Here is a 19,226-nt window from a genome sequence, read left to right as displayed (position 1 = left end):
TTAACACCTGCATTGAAAATGTTAATTAAGTAAAAGTGCTTAAGTATAATCAGGACAGTATTAAAGTACTTAATGCAGCAAAATCCCTGCTACTGTTTATAAAATATATCATTGAAAGATTATCGATCATGTATTAATATAAAAGCAAGACTTTACTGTTGTAGTTGGTTGTTGTGGTCACTTTGAACTCTTCTGTGTTGGACTACAACTAATGATAATCTCCTGAACACATTTACTGTTTACTGAGAAACGGCGTCACGGCGACGCCTTCACACGGTTTGTTTTGCCCAACCAACACAACCAACACCAAAATGACTAACAAGTATTAAAAGGAACATGAGATCCTCACAAGCTGGACCCATGAAAAACATTCGAGCTGTACTCGGAATACGTGGGTAGTTATATTTATAAGAGAGCACCATGTTTTATAAGCTCACGCATGTTTTGTACGTAAAAATATTCATTTGGAGTGTAACTACTAACTAAAATTGTCAGACAAATTCAGTGAAGTACAATATTTCAGTCTGACCTGTACGGGAGCAAACGAATAAAGACTAAAGTGAAGGACAAATGCTTCAAATTTGTACTTCATTACAGTACTTTCTTTTTTTTTTTTTCTGTGCCTTTCCTGTGCTTGCCACACTGACTAACTTGATATTATCATCATGGATGCTGTTCTGCTTCCTGTTTGTTATTCTTCTACTTCTTCTTCTTTTTTTGTTTTTACCCCCAAATAAGCATCTTCTAAATTAAAGCCTGACACAGCACAAAGTCAAAACAGCAAGTGTACAAGCTTGTACTACCTCAGGATGGTAACTGTATACTGATACTTGAATAAGTATTAGTAATTCAAGTATGGAATAAACAGTTCAGCACTTTCAGTAGCTCATGTATGACATCACATTACACATATGCCTCCTCTTCCTTGTAGCTAAGTAACAGTGTATAGTATAGTACAAACATAATGTGGGACTGCATCGTAATACAGTACATCAATGAGGAACCTGCAAAACAAAGACGCTCTTTAGATGTAGGGGTTTTTTGTGTGTACTGACTGCACTGTAATATGAAATGAAGTATTTCTAAATGTATACGTTATCACGTAACATGGACAGATACACACCGCGCTGCTCTGTGCGACATGTGATCACTGACAGGTTGGCGGCAGGTTCCAGTCATTACAGCAAAGGTGAGCAGTTAGACGAGGTGTGAGGGGTGTCATCTACCGTATGTACTAACGCATGACATGGAGCACCTCGCTCAGCCCATACAACAGTCACTGTTTCTGCTCAGCCTGCCGTAAATATTCCCTTTATCAACTTGTCTCCATCTGTACACCATTTCTGTAAAAAACATCCAACTTCGAGCTCCGCTGTTTAAGTCCACACATCAAATTTGTTTTATTTTCTCTTAACGTTAATGTGAGATTTTTTAATTTGCTCAGTTTTAAATATGCCAACAATCTTTTCACTGTGGCTGACAGTCTACCTCTCTTCGCCACTTCACCTCATCTCTCCATCACTCCCCACCTCTCTCCCTTCCTTCTATTAGGTCTGACACTGTCAGTCCTCTCCTCCCTCACTCCACCGTCTCTCTAATAGGTCTGGCATTCTCAGTGCTGTCCTCCCTCCTCTCTTATTCCCATCAGCCCTTCCTGTCTCCATCCTGCTGTCCTTCCCTCTAATATGGTTGACATTTGTTACCCTCTCCTCCCTCCATCTCTGCTGGCTGAGTCAAGCTAAAGTGCTGCCTGGAGGGCCCTTTCGTGGGTAGCAGAATGATGGCGCTCAGGGCCAAGGCCACGGGTTAAGTGCACTCTGATCTGAGGAAAAGTGACAACAGGACTACCTTTGTGCCCAGAGGAGGGAGGAGGTTTATGTAAGACAGACTGCAGCTAACAACAGTGACACATTAGGTAAAGATTTCAGACAAAGGAATATGCAGCAAACCAAGAAGACCAAATTCTTTCTCACATCACAACTGTTCATATATGCAGCATCTTAAACCTACTGGCTTCCAGGAAGCCCAAATACATCAGTCTCTGTGGTGGAAAATGGTAAACCAGACAAGACTGCGCTAACTGCAGCAGAGCAGTTTCGTTAAAACAGAACCAGAGCTCTGGGAATAACATCTTTCACACAATTTCTGTCCATTTTCTTGCTTTGAAATCCAGTGTATCCCCAGCAGTATCACATTTGACAAGCTGACAAACTCATTGAGCATCTGCAAACGAAACATTGGCCACTGTGGTTCAAACCAACACAAACCTCGACAGCACATTCCACAACCCTTTAACATGTTTCCTCTCAGAAGAAATGTGCAAATGTCCATTTACGTATAAACCCAAATTTAATATATAAAGACACAAATGTCCACAAAGACTTTCATGCACCCATAAATCCCATCTTAGATATTTGGGAACTGCAAACATTTCATTGTAACCCCTCTGATTACATTAGAAAAGGTAGAAAAGGTTGAAATGAAGGAAAGCACAGAAAGAAAAGAAATACGATTTGAAATATGAGTGAAACTCAAATTATGATAGAAGACTTGCTTAGGCAGCGTTTAAAGTGCTTTTAAATGTATTTCAGTGGCATATTTTTTGGAACTGTCCATGTTGTATGTGACATATTTGGTCAAATCACGCACGTAAAAATGCAGGCGCAGTAGCATCACGCCTGCAACATCATCATGTTAGCATGTGAGCACGTTGGCAGCCTCACAGAACGGCTCAGGTTCTAGTTAGTACTAGCAGTAAATGTGCGATGGCCAAACTAACCTCAAAAACCTGAAGTCTAATGCAGGATAAATGTCAGGATAAAAAATGGCTTTAAACCCTGTCCCACACAGACAGGGCCGTTTTTGACTACTTGTCTGAATGCTAGCATGTTTTCATATCCCTGCAGATGTTGTTTCTGCATCCTGTTCATTGATGTGCTGGGTTTCAGAGGCTTTGCACTTTATTCTGGTGCATACAAGCTGAAGTGCAGTAGTACACACACTCTCAGGCAAGCACACACTGTGAAGTAGTTAAAAAAATAAAATAAAATGCTGAACCATAGGTCAAAGCCTGCTGGCTCTGCAACAGCGAAGCAGCATGAGCTAACACCCACAAAGCATCATGGGACCCGGATGATGTGGGAGTATTGATTTTTATGTGGGAGCAGGGCAGAGGGGTGGAGCTAAAACTGGAGATGCAGTAGATGACAGATACCCATTGAGTGATGTCTAAATGGGCATGTGGGGGTGGAGTGGAGGCAAAGGGGTAGGGTGGTGCATAACACAGCTGAACTGAGTGGGAGGGAGTGTGTTGATGGGTGGAGCTGGTGTCACAGCAGCCACACTTCACCATGGAAACAGCTGTTTGGTGATAGGTCGGCTGATGGGATGCTGACCCCTGAATTTTATATCATATCAGTCTCTCTCACCTGCTGGTGATCGATTGATAAGCATGTGTGTGTGTGTGTGTGTGTGTGTGTGTGTGTGTGCGTGTGTGTGTGTGTGTGTGTGCGTGTGAGAGAGAGAGAGAGAGAGAGAGGAAGGAAACCATTTGTGAGTGAATCATCTGTATTATGAAGAACAGATCCTTTGGAGGAGTTTGTGTGACATTATTGATGAATGACATGTTCTTTTTCAGCTGCTGCCATATTATATAGCTCTGAGAAATTGAAAAATAAAATTTGGGAACATTTATCTAAACCCCCGGGTTTCATGGCACGAACATGTTCAATGAGCCGTAGCCTTTTGGATACATAATTTCTGCAGGTCTGAACTTGCTCGTACGAGATGTGAAAACTAAAAAGCCCTGTCACACTTCTGTTGGGCTGTTATTATACTTGCTAAATTGCCTGTCATACTTGGATGTCTATGCTTTCAACATGCTGTGAAATGGTAAGAATTAATAACTTTCTGAACAATATATTTGTAATGCTGCAGAGCTACAGAATCTGCATGCCTTGACACTCCGTCACACACGTAAAAAAACACTCACCTGGCAGAAGACGGGCTTGTAGGTTTCAGAGAAGAGCTGGGTCAGCTCCTCAGAGTCGCAGAGGTCCAGCGGCAGCCGGTTCACACACAGACACTTGGAGTGCAGGTTCTCCTCTTGACTCAGCTGGTTGACATCCATCCACTGCACCATCAACGAGCGATCGCCCTGAAATAATCCGAATTCGATTTTTAGACCCTGAACTGGCTTCACACTCCAGCACTACATAAGTGACCTCTAAACTCTGCATTTATTATAAAATATATTCCTAAATACAGATTCACTTGTCATTATATACTCATCCTTTTGGCTCCAAAGTGTTGATTTGAAAGCTTGTCAGCTCTTGAGCTGCACTCCCATCTACAGAATTTGTTTCAACGCTCGAGCTGATTACAAACGCAAGGTCAGACAAACTGTCGCATAATCTTAATACGATGATTCGTTTTTTTCTTTTGTCCACCATCATTTTTGTGTTTACACTGCGCACTTATGGTTATAGGAGATAAATTGAAACCAAACTCGAATTACAGTATTTTTTTCACTGATTATCTCTCCTCCTCTGTGAGGCCAGTTTTTAATCAACTTCAGCTGATGATTACAAGCTTTACCCACGTTTTGTGGAGGTAAACAAGTCAAGGTGAGGATGTGGGAAAGACTCAAATGTCTCATCATTCCTCTTTCTGCTCACTTTCATGTCTGAATCAAATCAGGCCAGCTGGTCACAGTTTAGAGCTAAATTAAATAAAGTAATGTAAATTTAAGATCTGCTTTGTGTTGGCCAGTAGCCCAGTCCAGCATAATCAAATCATTTGTTTCAATTAGGTAAGTTAAAATAAAATGTGAGGTATGATTTTATGAAATCACATTAACTTGAGTCGTACAGTCAAACCGAGCAAATTCAGCTCAGATCAGTTTGTGTTAAGCACAATCAAATAAAAATACATCTTTAAACGCCACTGTGACATACCAGTGGTCGGCCCAGCAGCTCAGAACGAGCCCGTGAAGCAGAGTCCTTCTTCATGTATTCGACAAACCCATATCCTTTGGAGTGACCCGTCAGCTCGCTGTACACCAGGAAGGAGCGCTCGATGTTTCCGTAGGCGCGTACCAGCTCCTCAAACTGCTGGGCGGTGAAGGTGTGGGGCAGGTTGGTGAGGCAGAGCAGTGAGTCGGTGGGCTGCAGGGTGACGTTGATCAGGCGTCCACGTACAGTGCTGTGATGGAGGGAGCGGATGGCATCCTGAGCCTGGTCCCCGTTCAGCAAAGTCACAAAGGCTGGAGGAGGGGACATTATGGAGACGGCAACGAGAGGAGAAGACAGACGAAGACAAGAGTGGACACAAAGAAAGAGATGCACAGACATAAGTGGACGGGGACGTGTGAGAGACAAACACACATTTAAAGCCCACATTCAAAAACAGGCAGAAAGCAGTTTGTGTGGGATGCAGAATGGAGACACACAGTCAAAAACATGCAAAAAAACAAGTCACATGAAAAGCAAAAACAAAAAAAAATAAAAAAAAGAAAGAAAAAAAGAAAGAAAAAAATGACAGGCCAAATGTGGAAAAAAAATTAAAGGTAAACAAACAAGCAAAATCACCAAGATCACAGACAGACAGTCATAGAGACAGACAGACAGATACACAGAGAGAAAGACAACACATTAGCTAGAAAGCCAATAGGGAGCCACTGTGTAGGGGGAATCCACTGTGACACACACATACACACCTTATCTCACTGAAACACCACAACCTGACTCGTGTGTGAGTGTGTGACTGGTAATTTAACTGCGATACCTTACGACAAATGTGCCTCGTTTTCATGCCAGTGATAATGTTTCTCCTCCAATCGCTGTTTGTGCTTCATGTTTATTTTCTGTCTTTTCTCCCTTTCCTGGAACTGAAAACATCCGCTGGTTTCCAAGAAAAACTATCTCATTTCATTTTAGTCCATTAAAGCAGCAGTGGTTATCATTTCTGAGGCTGCCAGTCGTTACAGGGTGCCCAAGTGTTTGTCTGTAGCCTAACATATTTACATTAGTCTATAAGGAAGGTGTCATCATGTTAACTTACAGTCCAGTTAGCAAAGACTTACTAAGAATTTCCAACAGGCTTCATATTCATACGTAGCTCAAAACCAACACAATGTGTAAAAGCCCATTAATAAAACTGCCCACATAAAATGAGGTGGTGATAAATTGATGATAATCTCAACCGTGTATCATAAAACCATGTGTGTGTGCTAAACTAAACTGTCACAAAACTGGGATCTCTCCTCAAAAGTGGTCTAAAGGAAGTTAACCACGGTCCTATTCTGGGAAGTGGGTTTAGTGAAATCTGGAACCTGCTTGCTGGCAGGTTAGTTTCTCTCTGACTCGCCTGCTGCTGCTGAGCCTGAAGCGGCCGTCTGACACACAGTTTCATTTCCTCTATCAGTTGTGTACTGTCTCACATGCAGTCGATGTCTAAGCAGGTATCAGGACGCATCAATTTGTACAAGTTTATGTTTTTAGAAAGACAGAAATCTGGATTAGTTAGTAATTTACTGCTCAAAGACTATAAATACTGTTTTCATGACCAATCTGTCAATGACAAGAGGACAGAGACAGCAATCTGTGGACATCATGGATTGATTGTTCAGGCTACATTTATAACACAGTGACTGTGTGGACATTAAGGCAGCTGTCAGGTTGCAACCAGTTCCCCTGCACTGAAATGCTGAAAGTTTACACATGCAGTATAAGACGGTGATCAACGTTGTTTAAAAGGAAGTTTTTGAATACAGTCTGCAAATATTTTTAAATTTATGTACACTGAAATATAAATGCTGTTGAGCAAGATTTCTGGAACTTCATTTGATCCATGTTTTCCCCTTCAGTTCCTGTCACTTGCATTTTGTCCCCGTCAGGCTGCAGCTGAACGGGCCTAAACACTGGATTCCAGCACTTCATCCACTGAGGACATTTCAAGTCAATAAATGATGAATGAGTGGATTACGCTGAATTAAAGGTAACAGTATTAAATTACAGGCTGCTTTTCCCACACCCGCTCCTTACAATAAATGTCTGAGCTGCACTGGCATGCATTCATATTTGAAGCTCGGCTGGATGAAAATGGAAACTCTGCTCTTTATTCACGCGTTGGCAGGTAGAATGACAGAACCTTCACTCAGAGTGAACATATTCAGACTTGACTGAACTAATTCTGATCAGATGCTCTGGAACTGTGAGGTTCCCATCTCAGAGTTCTGGACTGAACTCAGGAGTTTGTTAAACCTGCTTTCTGAAAGAGGCCCCAGTTCACCAGCGGCCAAATACATAATGTGCTGAGGATGTGGTTACACTGGACCCAAGTCAAATCTAATTTCCAAGGAAATAATATTGTGTCACATCCTGTAAATATGAGAGAGCAAAGTAAACAAGACTCTGCATCACTTTCCTAAACATCTTATGTTGGAACTACTGAGCAAAGCCTGGCGTTTCCGCTGCCTCGCTGGACTCGCTCAGAGGTCATAACCTTGAAACTGCATTGTGCAGCTCGGAGGTTTGACTATTTCTTTGAGAAAGTGCATGCAGTCGCAATAAAAAAAAAAGCAAAATCACAGCACCTTCTGGCATCTGAAATGTTAAAAGACTAATAGAATTAATTCAAATTGTAAACATGGAGCCATGCTACCATAGCAAGGACACACAGGCACTTCATACTGAGAGACAAATTCTGTGGTCCAACGTAACCATAGTGATGTTTTTAAGATGCAATGTCATAAGCAACTTCCCTCAAAAACAGCGTTCAGATTTAACGCAGTTACATCATTTCTTAGGAGATCAAATAAAATGTGATACTGACTGATGGTGCAGAAGAGAAGCACAAGACTGTCAGAGCGGAAACAGGAAAAGGGATTTGTGTGATTTTCGGGCTTTGCCTGCAGAAAAGAGGGCACTACATAGACAAAAGTATTGGGACAGGTGACCATTCCACCAGCAGGGACTTTAATGACACTGCATTCTAAATACATGGACAGCTGATTGCATGGATCATTGTGAACATTTTAAGATATTACCAGTGACTGAACATCAAGCACAACGTAAGCTAGGCCCAAAATTGTTGTTGTGCGACTTAGTAGGAGCAATTTGGTTATTGGCAAAGAGTCAATGATTATGGGAAATAATCATTAAAGTAAAATCAGTGTATGCTTAATACACATAAATATCGGGGCACCACCCTGTCACCAGGGACCAATAGCCAAATTAATTAATGGGAAAACAGTCTCTTAAAATTGTGAAGGATGAATCCGAGCACTGGCTGTCATGAATTCAGCTGGTATTACAAGTACATACACAACAACCACCGACAACGACAGGTTAAACTATAACAGGATTTATTAAACAGCAACAACCATCCATAGATAAGTATCACTTGGTAATAAACACTATTATAATCTAAGTTTTATCAACACACATTAACTATTAACTAAAGATAACACAGGTACAGCAACAAGAGTATATCTATACATAGGTGTGCATATATATAGGAGTGTGTGTGTGTGTGTGTGTATGGGTGTGTGTGAGAGAGAGAGATGATGACTACAGTATGGGGCTAACAAGTTAGCCAGGTAGCGGCTAACAAGCTAGTGGCTAAAAACAAACAAGATGGCGGTTAGCAAGCTAGCCAGAGGGTGGCTAACAAGCTACAGGCTAAAAACAAACAAAATGGCGGTTAGCAAGATAGCAGCAGGATAGCAGCTAACAACAAGCTAGTGGCTGACTACAATTAAGGTGGCGGATGGCCACATGAGGGGAGGAGCTACAACCAGAATGGCGAGTGGGGAAACTACAACCAAAATGGTGGAGGACTACGTGAGGAGGGGTCAGCACACCAGGATGAACAACCACATGAAGGATGACTCAGCAAACAAACAGCTAGTCACACGCATGTGATGACTCAGCAAAACCCAAAATGACTACGGAAGAATACGCCGGCCGTATTATTCAGAGCCAAGATGGTGATAACCAATGTGATGTTGCTTATGTGGTCACAGAAGAGAACGATGGGCGGAAGCCTTTGAGCGCCACGTACCCCTTGGTTACGGTTCGTGATCGCGTGCTCGGACTTTCGCCTCACCGTTCAGAAAGAAGAGTGTGAGGAAAGATAGAAATGAAAATACAAGAAAACACAACCCAATAAAATAATCCACTCTAATTCTTTAGAAACTCGCGTGTCACCACACAATAGCGGAGTCAGTAAACCGGAGCTTATCTGCTCAGCTATTGGCCCTTTAACTGGTGACGCGCGGTCTCGCTGAAACGGCGGAAATGACCGACCGGAAAACAAAATCAATGAATGCAGCACTTAAAAGTTATAGAAATCATGTGTAAACAACCCTACGTTACACTATCTCTGCCCAGACATAAGCCTCTTACGTTGCGTTGCTCCGATCATTCGGAGTTTGAAAGAATGATCCGCTTAAACGTTCGCAGCGTCGTCCTCGGCGGGATGCTGGCGGTCCGTTATTCAGAAGATGCGGAGTGTTGATCTCTCGGCGGCAGCGGAGAAAATCACCGGTGGAAAAGTTAACAAACTTTGTTTCGTCCTTAACAAAGTCGGCGCGCGGCTCGTTAACGTGCGATCAGCTGATTGCCCAGCGATCCACGTCGGTAAAAGGAAAAAAGGAAAAGTTACAGGAAAAATACAGCAGTCTGTTTCTCGGCCTGCGAGTTGCAGAACTGTGACCCGGGATCTAAAATGATGTTAATCAAAACGTTTGATTGTTGCTCCCTTTTGGCGGTTTGGACATTTGGAGAGCCTGGAGAAGCTCTCACTGTCACAGCACGCACGGGGAAAAAGCGAAGGCTGATGGTCGCAGTGACCTTTTATTACCTGAGTGACGTCACCGTAGATTCCTTAGGGATGGCTGGCACACAGCCAATGTCTGTGCTCGTTTGGGGTTCGAACTCAGGAATTTATGACTAGGCGTACGCCATAAAATAGATTTCTAACGGTTAGTCACTCTAAGTCAGGCTTTATGGGTCACATGTAGGCCTCTCTATTGTTCTCCAGAGCACATGACCAGAGATCCCAACATCCCCCCTTTGGTCTGAAGAATGGGGTAGGGGCCACGGTCTTTAGAGCAACATTATCTGAGGTCGAATGGTCCATGTGCGCTGAAGGTGGTCATCCTTCTGGCTTCCTTCCTGTTGGCTGATGAGCAGACACAGTGATCAACAGTTCAAAGTTCACAGTTCATTGAGGCTTTAGCTCCGAGTTCATTGAGGCTTTAATTCAGAGTTCATTGAGGCTTTAATGTCTGGACAGAGTTGAGGCACAGTCTGGGCAGATATGAATAATGAGCTAACTAACTCCACTGTGATTAATTGGCATTTCAACAACACATTTAACACAATTTCAAAAGAGCATAGCTCAATGTAGGTACCCAAGGAAAGAAAGAGAGGAGAAAGAAGAGGAGGAGTATCAGTGAATTGGCTATGTATTCTAATGTAGCCAGCAGCTTAGTGGCTGTATCATGCCGGTCGTAGGCTAATGAGCTTTGTGGTGACTGTATTCACCAACCATAGGTGGCCAATTCACTCTGCGAGGATCTCACTTTCCTCTGTTCTTGCAGACACGGTACCCTGGCATGTTTGCTAGGGTGAGTCAACTCTCAAACCACAGAGATCCTTCACATCTCTAACAAATGGCTGCTGGGGCAGACCCAGTGGATATTCCTGGTTCAGGTACATGTGTTAAGGTTCAAAATACAATGAGGAGTCTCCCTCATGATACACCAGTGTAGATGACATACGTGTGTATTGTTTTGCCAAAACCAACATTCAAAACAGACTTCAGTTGCTCATTCTGCCAGTCTATGGTAGTTACAATTCAAACAGAGCCTAGCTCCAATTTCTAGGGGTCTTATGATAATTATAAGGAGGGATTTATATACCTTCAGTATATTTAGGGACTGGTTCAATCTAACTGACTTGAAGATTAGAACATAAAAGTTGACCCCCCTTTCCCTGAATTTGTGCTCGATTCAGAAGATGGTTAGTTAAAAATGACAGCAGGTAAGGCACCCTTGAATTTAACCTCTGGTGTCGTTCATGGATGTCCAAATATGCAACCTGCTGAAGTGTCTGGAGAGTGGCTTTGTAACCATGGTGACCACCACAGGTGAGTCAGGGCATGTGTGAGCATCAGCCCCCCCCCCTCCCCGTGGCTGGTCGGGTTAATCTATCCTAAACAGCTGGTGATGCTATAAGAAAATCAAAAGGGGAAATATATATATATGTAAGGAAAAACAAAAGCAGTTAAAGGAACAGGGTTTCTGGTGTTAGGAGTATGTTTGGGTGACTAGGCGGCCTGAGTGGTCGATCTGAACGTCTCCGCCACACACTTCCTTATAAGTTCTTTTAAGCTTTCCTTTTGGAAGTCTTCCCCTTTAAATGGAAGTGGGGCTTTGCCACCATACCTCCTACCCTGTTTGGAGTTGGATTTAAACCTGCCCTTTCTGTCTGGCTGGCGAGTGTCTTTTGCCGGTGGGCTCAGGTTTCGTGACCAGTTAGGACTGTTGGTCCTCTGACTGGGGTGTCCACCCTGTGGGCGGAGTGATTGGTATGCCGGGGGACCTGGTCCCGCTTGCATCTGGGCACGAGGCATCTTGCCGCCTTCCAGTGCCACCTCTGCAGTGGCGGACGGCTGGATCTTCAGTACCCTGGCACTGCTGTTAGCTGTCCTACTTGGGCGTACTCGTGTTTCCCATGCCAGCTGCGCGTACCGCCTCATCTCCTGCATGTTGAGGTTGTTAGTGCGGCAGTGCATGGTCACGTCGTAGCGTACGCTCTCGTGCAGGTTATGGAGGAACAGAGATTTGAATGCATGTTCTTCCTCTAATCCAGGCGCATTACGCCCTTGGAAATATGCTGCTCTGAGACGCCTGTAATACTCCCAGGGAGGCTCAAGTTTCTTCTGCGTGACAGCAAAAGCATCAAGAGTGGCGGAAGCATGGTCTGTATAGTGGGAGTATTCTTCCCGCAGGGCTTGGCAGAGCGCTGAGTAATGGTCTCTGGTTCTTGGTGGGAGAGTCTCCATGAAGACACGGACGCTCCTGGAGGTGGTTTTCCAGATCAAGCGAAGTTTCTCCCGGGCAGACGCATGGGGAAGATCAAGGAGACAGCGATCTACCTCCCTCAAGTAGTCATCGATGGATGACTCCTGGTTCCTGGGGTCAAAGCTCTCTATGTCTCTTGCAAGAGATTCAAGCTGACGTATGCGCAGACCCTGTTGATAGTAGGTGCTGGCATCGTCAGAGTCATCTGAGGATTCTGGATTCCTCAAGTCCTGGGGGGAAAGACCATGACTACTCCTTCGTTGCAGAGAAGGGGTTTGGTCAAAGTGAGGGCGTGAGCGGCGCCCTAGATATGGCATGTCGGCCGGTGTGGGGCCAAAGTCCCTGTCGTCTCTCAAGGAGTATGGCTGATGTCCACCTTTCTCCAGGGAGGTTCTTCCTTTGGCAAAGTCAGGTATGGAGCGCTGGAGAGCTGATGAAGTTGCACTTCTTGTGCCTGAGGCATTCCCATGCCTATGGTGGACCAGTGGAGGAGTGTACTGGTCAAGAATGATCATGTCGGGCATCTCAGTAGGGGCTGCTACCTCTCTACTAACTGTCCTCAGATCAGTGGGTGTGACTCGAACTGTCTGCCGAGCACCCTCAAGCTCCTGACATGTGGCGGCTATCCGTGCGCGGGATGCCTGTCGTTCAGCCCGCAGCTTGTCCTCCATGGTATCCGCCGTTCGCGTTTTCACCATCTCTTCTGGGACAGGGGCTGCATCTGGGTCAGAACCAATATCAGACGGATCAGGGATCAAGGCTGCTTTCACCTGATCCTCCGTCGTTTGGAGCTGCAAATTTAAATAAGGACAATCCTGCTGGATGGTCTCATTTTCCTCCTTAACTTCACTCAGCTGATCCCTAAGGTCCTTAACCTCTTGCTGTAGGATCAAGTTTTTGTGTTGCTCAGCATGATAGCTGGTCTGCAACACTGTAATCTGCTCCATATACTCTGCAGCTTGTAACTGGGCTTTACGGTGATAAAGCATTGTTACCTGACTGAGCATCTGAGAAATGAGGGACAAGTGACAAGTGACCACTTCCTGTATTTTCTTATCACAGGTGCTAGCGTTGTAGCTGTTCAGGTCACTCATGCCATTAACTGCCAATTTCACGAGGCCAGTGACTGTGGCCTGCAGGTCCAGGTCATCTGCCTCTTGGGAGCATCTAGCTCCTGGGGTGTGGGAATCCCTACTGCTCATTTTGTCTTTCCACTGAACAGACAAAACAAAAATCACAAAACTGCTACACTGAGCAAGTTTAAGTTGCACAGGTGGGCTTCAACCTGTGGCTTACAAACCTACAAAAATCAACAATGTGCTGGGCTAACTATGGCTGCTAAGTAGTTGTAACTGAGGTTACACAGTAGCACTATACCTTATGCTAAAGGAGTTAGTGCACGTCAAAACAGGACTCACAGAACCAGGAAAGCAAGAGAACACGGCCTGTGTTCTGCTACTTAACCTAGGTAATCCACTGTCCAATCTATGGCACCTCTTAGTGCAATCACAACACAACACAACCAATACTCTTAGTACCCGTAGTTAATAGTTAATAATTAAAAATGCAGGGGGCGGCTTCTTCACTCTAATTCTGAGAAAAGAGGAGAATAAGGAGAATAATAAAACAACACAAAAGAAAAGAAATTCTCTAAACCGTCAGCAGCAGGTTACTGTGGTGATACTGTAACACAGCTGGAATTAGACAAACTCACCTGGGACCCTAATTATGTTGGTGGACCCATGGAAAAGTTTGGTTTTGCCTTTTTTGTTATTGTGTTTATACCGTAACACAGCTAGAATAAGACAGCCTCACACGGGGCACCAATGATGTTGTGCGACTTAGTAGGAGCAATTTGGTTATTGGCAAAGAGTCAATGATTATGGGAAATAATCATTAAAGTAAAATCAGTGTATGCTTAATACACATAAATATCGGGGCACCACCCTGTCACCAGGGACCAATAGCCAAATTAATTAATGGGAAAACAGTCTCTTAAAATTGTGAAGGATGAATCCGAGCACTGGCTGTCATGAATTCAGCTGGTATTACAAGTACATACACAACAACCACCGACAACGACAGGTTAAACTATAACAGGATTTATTAAACAGCAACAACCATCCATAGATAAGTATCACTTGGTAATAAACACTATTATAATCTAAGTTTTATCAACACACATTAACTATTAACTAAAGATAACACAGGTACAGCAACAAGAGTATATCTATACATAGGTGTGCATATATATAGGAGTGTGTGTGTGTGTGTGTGTATGGGTGTGTGTGAGAGAGAGAGATGATGACTACAGTATGGGGCTAACAAGTTAGCCAGGTAGCGGCTAACAAGCTAGTGGCTAAAAACAAACAAGATGGCGGTTAGCAAGATAGCAGCAGGATAGCAGCTAACAACAAGCTAGTGGCTGACTACAATTAAGGTGGCGGATGGCCACATGAGGGGAGGAGCTACAACCAGAATGGCGAGTGGGGAAACTACAACCAAAATGGTGGAGGACTACGTGAGGAGGGGTCAGCACACCAGGATGAACAACCACATGAAGGATGACTCAGCAAACAAACAGCTAGTCACACGCATGTGATGACTCAGCAAAACCCAAAATGACTACGGAAGAATACGCCGGCCGTATTATTCAGAGCCAAGATGGTGATAACCAATGTGATGTTGCTTATGTGGTCACAGAAGAGAACGATGGGCGGAAGCCTTTGAGCGCCACGTACCCCTTGGTTACGGTTCGTGATCGCGTGCTCGGACTTTCGCCTCACCGTTCAGAAAGAAGAGTGTGAGGAAAGATAGAAATGAAAATACAAGAAAACACAACCCAATAAAATAATCCACTCTAATTCTTTAGAAACTCGCGTGTCACCACACAATAGCGGAGTCAGTAAACCGGAGCTTATCTGCTCAGCTATTGGCCCTTTAACTGGTGACGCGCGGTCTCGCTGAAACGGCGGAAATGACCGACCGGAAAACAAAATCAATGAATGCAGCACTTAAAAGTTATAGAAATCATGTGTAAACAACCCTACGTTACACTATCTCTGCCCAGACATAAGCCTCTTACGTTGCGTTGCTCCGATCATTCGGAGTTTGAAAGAATGATCCGCTTAAACGTTCGCAGCGTCGTCCTCGGCGGGATGCTGGCGGTCCGTTATTCAGAAGATGCGGAGTGTTGATCTCTCGGCGGCAGCGGAGAAAATCACCGGTGGAAAAGTTAACAAACTTTGTTTCGTCCTTAACAAAGTCGGCGCGCGGCTCGTTAACGTGCGATCAGCTGATTGCCCAGCGATCCACGTCGGTAAAAGGAAAAAAGGAAAAGTTACAGGAAAAATACAGCAGTCTGTTTCTCGGCCTGCGAGTTGCAGAACTGTGACCCGGGATCTAAAATGATGTTAATCAAAACGTTTGATTGTTGCTCCCTTTTGGCGGTTTGGACATTTGGAGAGCCTGGAGAAGCTCTCACTGTCACAGCACGCACGGGGAAAAAGCGAAGGCTGATGGTCGCAGTGACCTTTTATTACCTGAGTGACGTCACCGTAGATTCCTTAGGGATGGCTGGCACACAGCCAATGTCTGTGCTCGTTTGGGGTTCGAACTCAGGAATTTATGACTAGGCGTACGCCATAAAATAGATTTCTAACGGTTAGTCACTCTAAGTCAGGCTTTATGGGTCACATGTAGGCCTCTCTATTGTTCTCCAGAGCACATGACCAGAGATCCCAACATTGTCATCATTAGTATATTTTGTTTCACTGCAGGCCCCCCTCAGGCGTCAGGCACTATTTTAAACAGTAATCAGTATTAAAAAAACAAAAAACAAAGTATGCACATTTGCTTTGCTTTTATACACAATGTTTTGAACTATTCCAGACTAAGCTCCAAACAACAGGTCATTTACAGCCCACACTCCTTGATTAATCTGCATGAATGTGTTTGTATTTGTGCTTGAGCCTGTTGTGTGTCAGTGTATACATGTTGACATGACAACAACCTCTCAGAGACAGCAGACAGGAAAGAAAATGAGATCATTTATCCTTTTTGGTTACCATTTCCGGCCTTACATCACCCCTAACACCTTCAGAAGGATTCAGCAGCAAAAGTGACCTTGCATCTGGCCAAGTTCCATGACTGATCCTGAGGGCCTGACAAATCGTCCTGCCTGACAGGAAGCGGAAAGTTGAATGCTGGGGTTCAGGCTCCAAGCCCACAAATCACTGAGTGAGTGATTGTTAAATTATTCAAATGAAAACATTGGCAGCTGGTGTCTCTGCCACTCATCAGTGGGAGCAACACGGCCCAAAAACATCAGAGAGATGAGTGATTTGGTGCTAAAAAAATTTTAAAAAATGGTGTTTCAATGACAAGCAGTGCAAACTCTGATTAGTCACTCAGATGAGGCGGGTTGCATCTCTGCAGCCTCCAGTTCAAGACAGCTGCTCAGCGCCTTCACAACATGAAGGCACATCAACAGAAATCTCTCAAACCTCCCCTGAGTCATAATCCGCTTCGCTACCATTATTGTGTATGTTTCAAACAATCCCCCCCTTCAAGTAAGTACTGCATTTTGCTCTGTCCTGGAGGAGGTGGCTGAAGCAAAATGAACTGAAAGGTGGAAACGTGGAGTGTGCAGGAGTGATTTCAGAGGTAGTGTTTTTGGGATGTGACTTTCGGGCATAATTAAAATACATTGTATGAAATGTTAAATATCTTACTGCAGCAAAGCAGTTCTGGAAAATCTGGAACTTTTTTGTTTCTTTCCCTTTTGACGCCTATGCAGACCATCAAATCCAAATGCATTAAACAGTAAAACACATGTTTAATATGTAATCAGACAGCAGATACAGAAGTGGCTTAACAACATCCGTAAAGCACACAAGCACGACCTGCACACAAACGTCACCTCTTATCTACCACCAGTCCCTTAAAATAGAGACAGGCAGATGTGGTGTCCCCATTGTGGGTTAAGCAATACAAAAACAACTAAACATCAGAGTACGCACTCTTCCTCTACATGGGCAGGCATCTATGACTGAGCGCATGTGACGATTAGAAGTCTTGGGTGGAAAATATCAGCGCCAGAAAAATGTCGAAATGAGCAACAATTTGGACATCTGCTCGACGGGCGTCTTAGTTTTCACAGAGAACAATCAATGTGGGCAGATCTAACACAAGGTCAGGATCAGGCTAACACTTGGAAAATCTATCCCCACCTCTCTGAATATCTGTGTCTTCAGCCTGCCTGTATTTGTCTTTCTCCGCCTGCTGCACCTGTATCTTCATTGATCTCTCTGTATCGTCTTTTTCTTCCCACCACGCCCCTCTCTGACCACTGTATGTCTTCACATCTGTTTGCTTTCTGCCTGTCTGTCCTTTCGGTCTCTCTCACTACTTCTCTCCCAGCCTTTCTATTTCCACTTCTATGCGCCTCTGTCTGTCTTCAGATACCGCCTCCACCCAAATCAATTACCTCAAAGCCCATCTAATACCCTTACGCATACACACACACACTCACTCACTCTGTAATGGATCTCTTACACTAAGCTGAGAGCCTAATCTGGTTTTAACCCGCTAAGTATGCTACCTAACATTAGGCATTACGAAGAGACAGAGAGAATATGGTTTGGGTTTTATTCTAAAGCTCTCCCTCTTTCTATTGCCTCTAATGACACAGTGCAGCTCAACAAGCAGGGGCTGACGTCAAATCCTGCTCAATACTTTCTCCAGCAGTGAAAGGGAGAACTCCGAGACTCTTGAATAGCTTGAAAAATAATCTTATAATTCACAGCCTGGCAATCATTGAGTGGCTACCATGTGAACTTTGTCATTAAAAAAAAAGAGAGAAAAAACATGAAAAAAAAAAAGCACAAAAGCAGCAACGTCTTAATTATGGGTCTGTGCTTCTGAACATGTCGATTATTCCCCATGTTCCTATGAGGAGTGTGCACGGGCACAGGAAAAGAAAAGAAATCTTCCGTTGAAAGCACCTCGAAGGCTGCAATTCTGCTGCCACGTTCCCCGTTGAAGGAGCTAATTAAAAACAGGGGAGTTACGAATGGCACGACGGACCCCTGAAAGTCAAGGGCTGGTCCTCATGCTGTGTGGAAGGCGGCCCCGCTGTTTCACCTCGGCCTTGAGGCCAAAATGAAAGTGTTGGGTGGAGAGTGGAGTCTCACGGACATAAACACTTTGGTGGACTGACGAGGTGGGAAAAATGCTCCAGAATCTAAGTTCAGTCCACAGACGTTGCCATCTCATGAGCGCTTCATCCATCATTTTAAAAAATCTTGGTTACCCATTAAATTTCAGGAAGATGACTTGGAATTTCAAAATTTAGAAACAGAATTTCCACCAATTAGAATAATACATCCGAACTGCATTTCCCCACTTGGTGATTGGATAAACACCAAACCATTCTGCTATCCAGGTATGTAAAGATTAAACAGCAACTGAAATCTCGCAACAACTATTGGATGTCAGCATTTAAACAAATAATCTATAGCTAAAGGGAGCACTTAAAGGCTAAAGCTGCATTTTAATGTGATTTTGTAAATGTACAGTAAATTCAGTTAACATACGACCACGTTAAACATTACGGCTGCTAAATATTATCACGTTAGCATTGACATAATGAGCACATTAGCAAGCCGACATTAGCACTTGACTCAGTGCATCACTAAGTGCAGCCTCACAGAGCCACTATGGCTGTAGACTCTTGTTGGTCTGATATTCAGCAAAATAACTCGACCTCGGTTCTTGATTTTGTAGGCCAAGAATAAAAATTAATTATACCATGTTCAGTGCATCTTTTTTTTTTTTTAACTTTTGCCTGCCTTGTTAAAACGCCTCATAGTGTGCACATCTGTTAGACAATAAAAACGAAATAAAGACAAACAAACGATATCTTAAATAAATAAAAAATAATTTCAGATTTTAATTTTTGTCTAAGAGCTTTAACGCTGACATAATGGGTAATTTTGGGTAGAATTCAAAATTGTGACCCAAGGGCAACATTTTGGAACGACTTAAATGAGAAATTTCACCAACCACCAGCCAGGAAGACGACTGTTATCTCTCTACGATAACTGCTGCCCTTACAGCCCATCATGTGATAAAT

General features: G+C 43.7%; 1 protein-coding gene across 1 annotated transcript in view; it reads right to left on the bottom strand.

The window, feature by feature from the left end:
- The window catches only part of raver2 (ribonucleoprotein, PTB-binding 2), a 79,795-nt gene that overhangs the window by 30,825 nt on the left and 29,744 nt on the right, over window positions 1-19,226 (bottom strand). The window contains exons 4-5 of the mRNA XM_046392342.1: window positions 4,956-5,263; window positions 3,992-4,156 (exon numbers count right to left, since the gene is read on the bottom strand). Coding sequence (XP_046248298.1) covers window positions 3,992-4,156; window positions 4,956-5,263 — 473 coding nt within the window. The remainder of the gene's footprint in view (window positions 1-3,991; window positions 4,157-4,955; window positions 5,264-19,226) is intronic.

This window comes from Scatophagus argus, chromosome 6 (genome assembly GCF_020382885.2).
Source record: "Scatophagus argus isolate fScaArg1 chromosome 6, fScaArg1.pri, whole genome shotgun sequence".
Lineage (NCBI taxonomy): Eukaryota > Metazoa > Chordata > Actinopteri > Scatophagidae > Scatophagus > Scatophagus argus.
The sequence above is the reverse complement of the archived record's forward strand: the minus strand, read 5'-3'. Positions and strand labels throughout refer to the sequence as shown.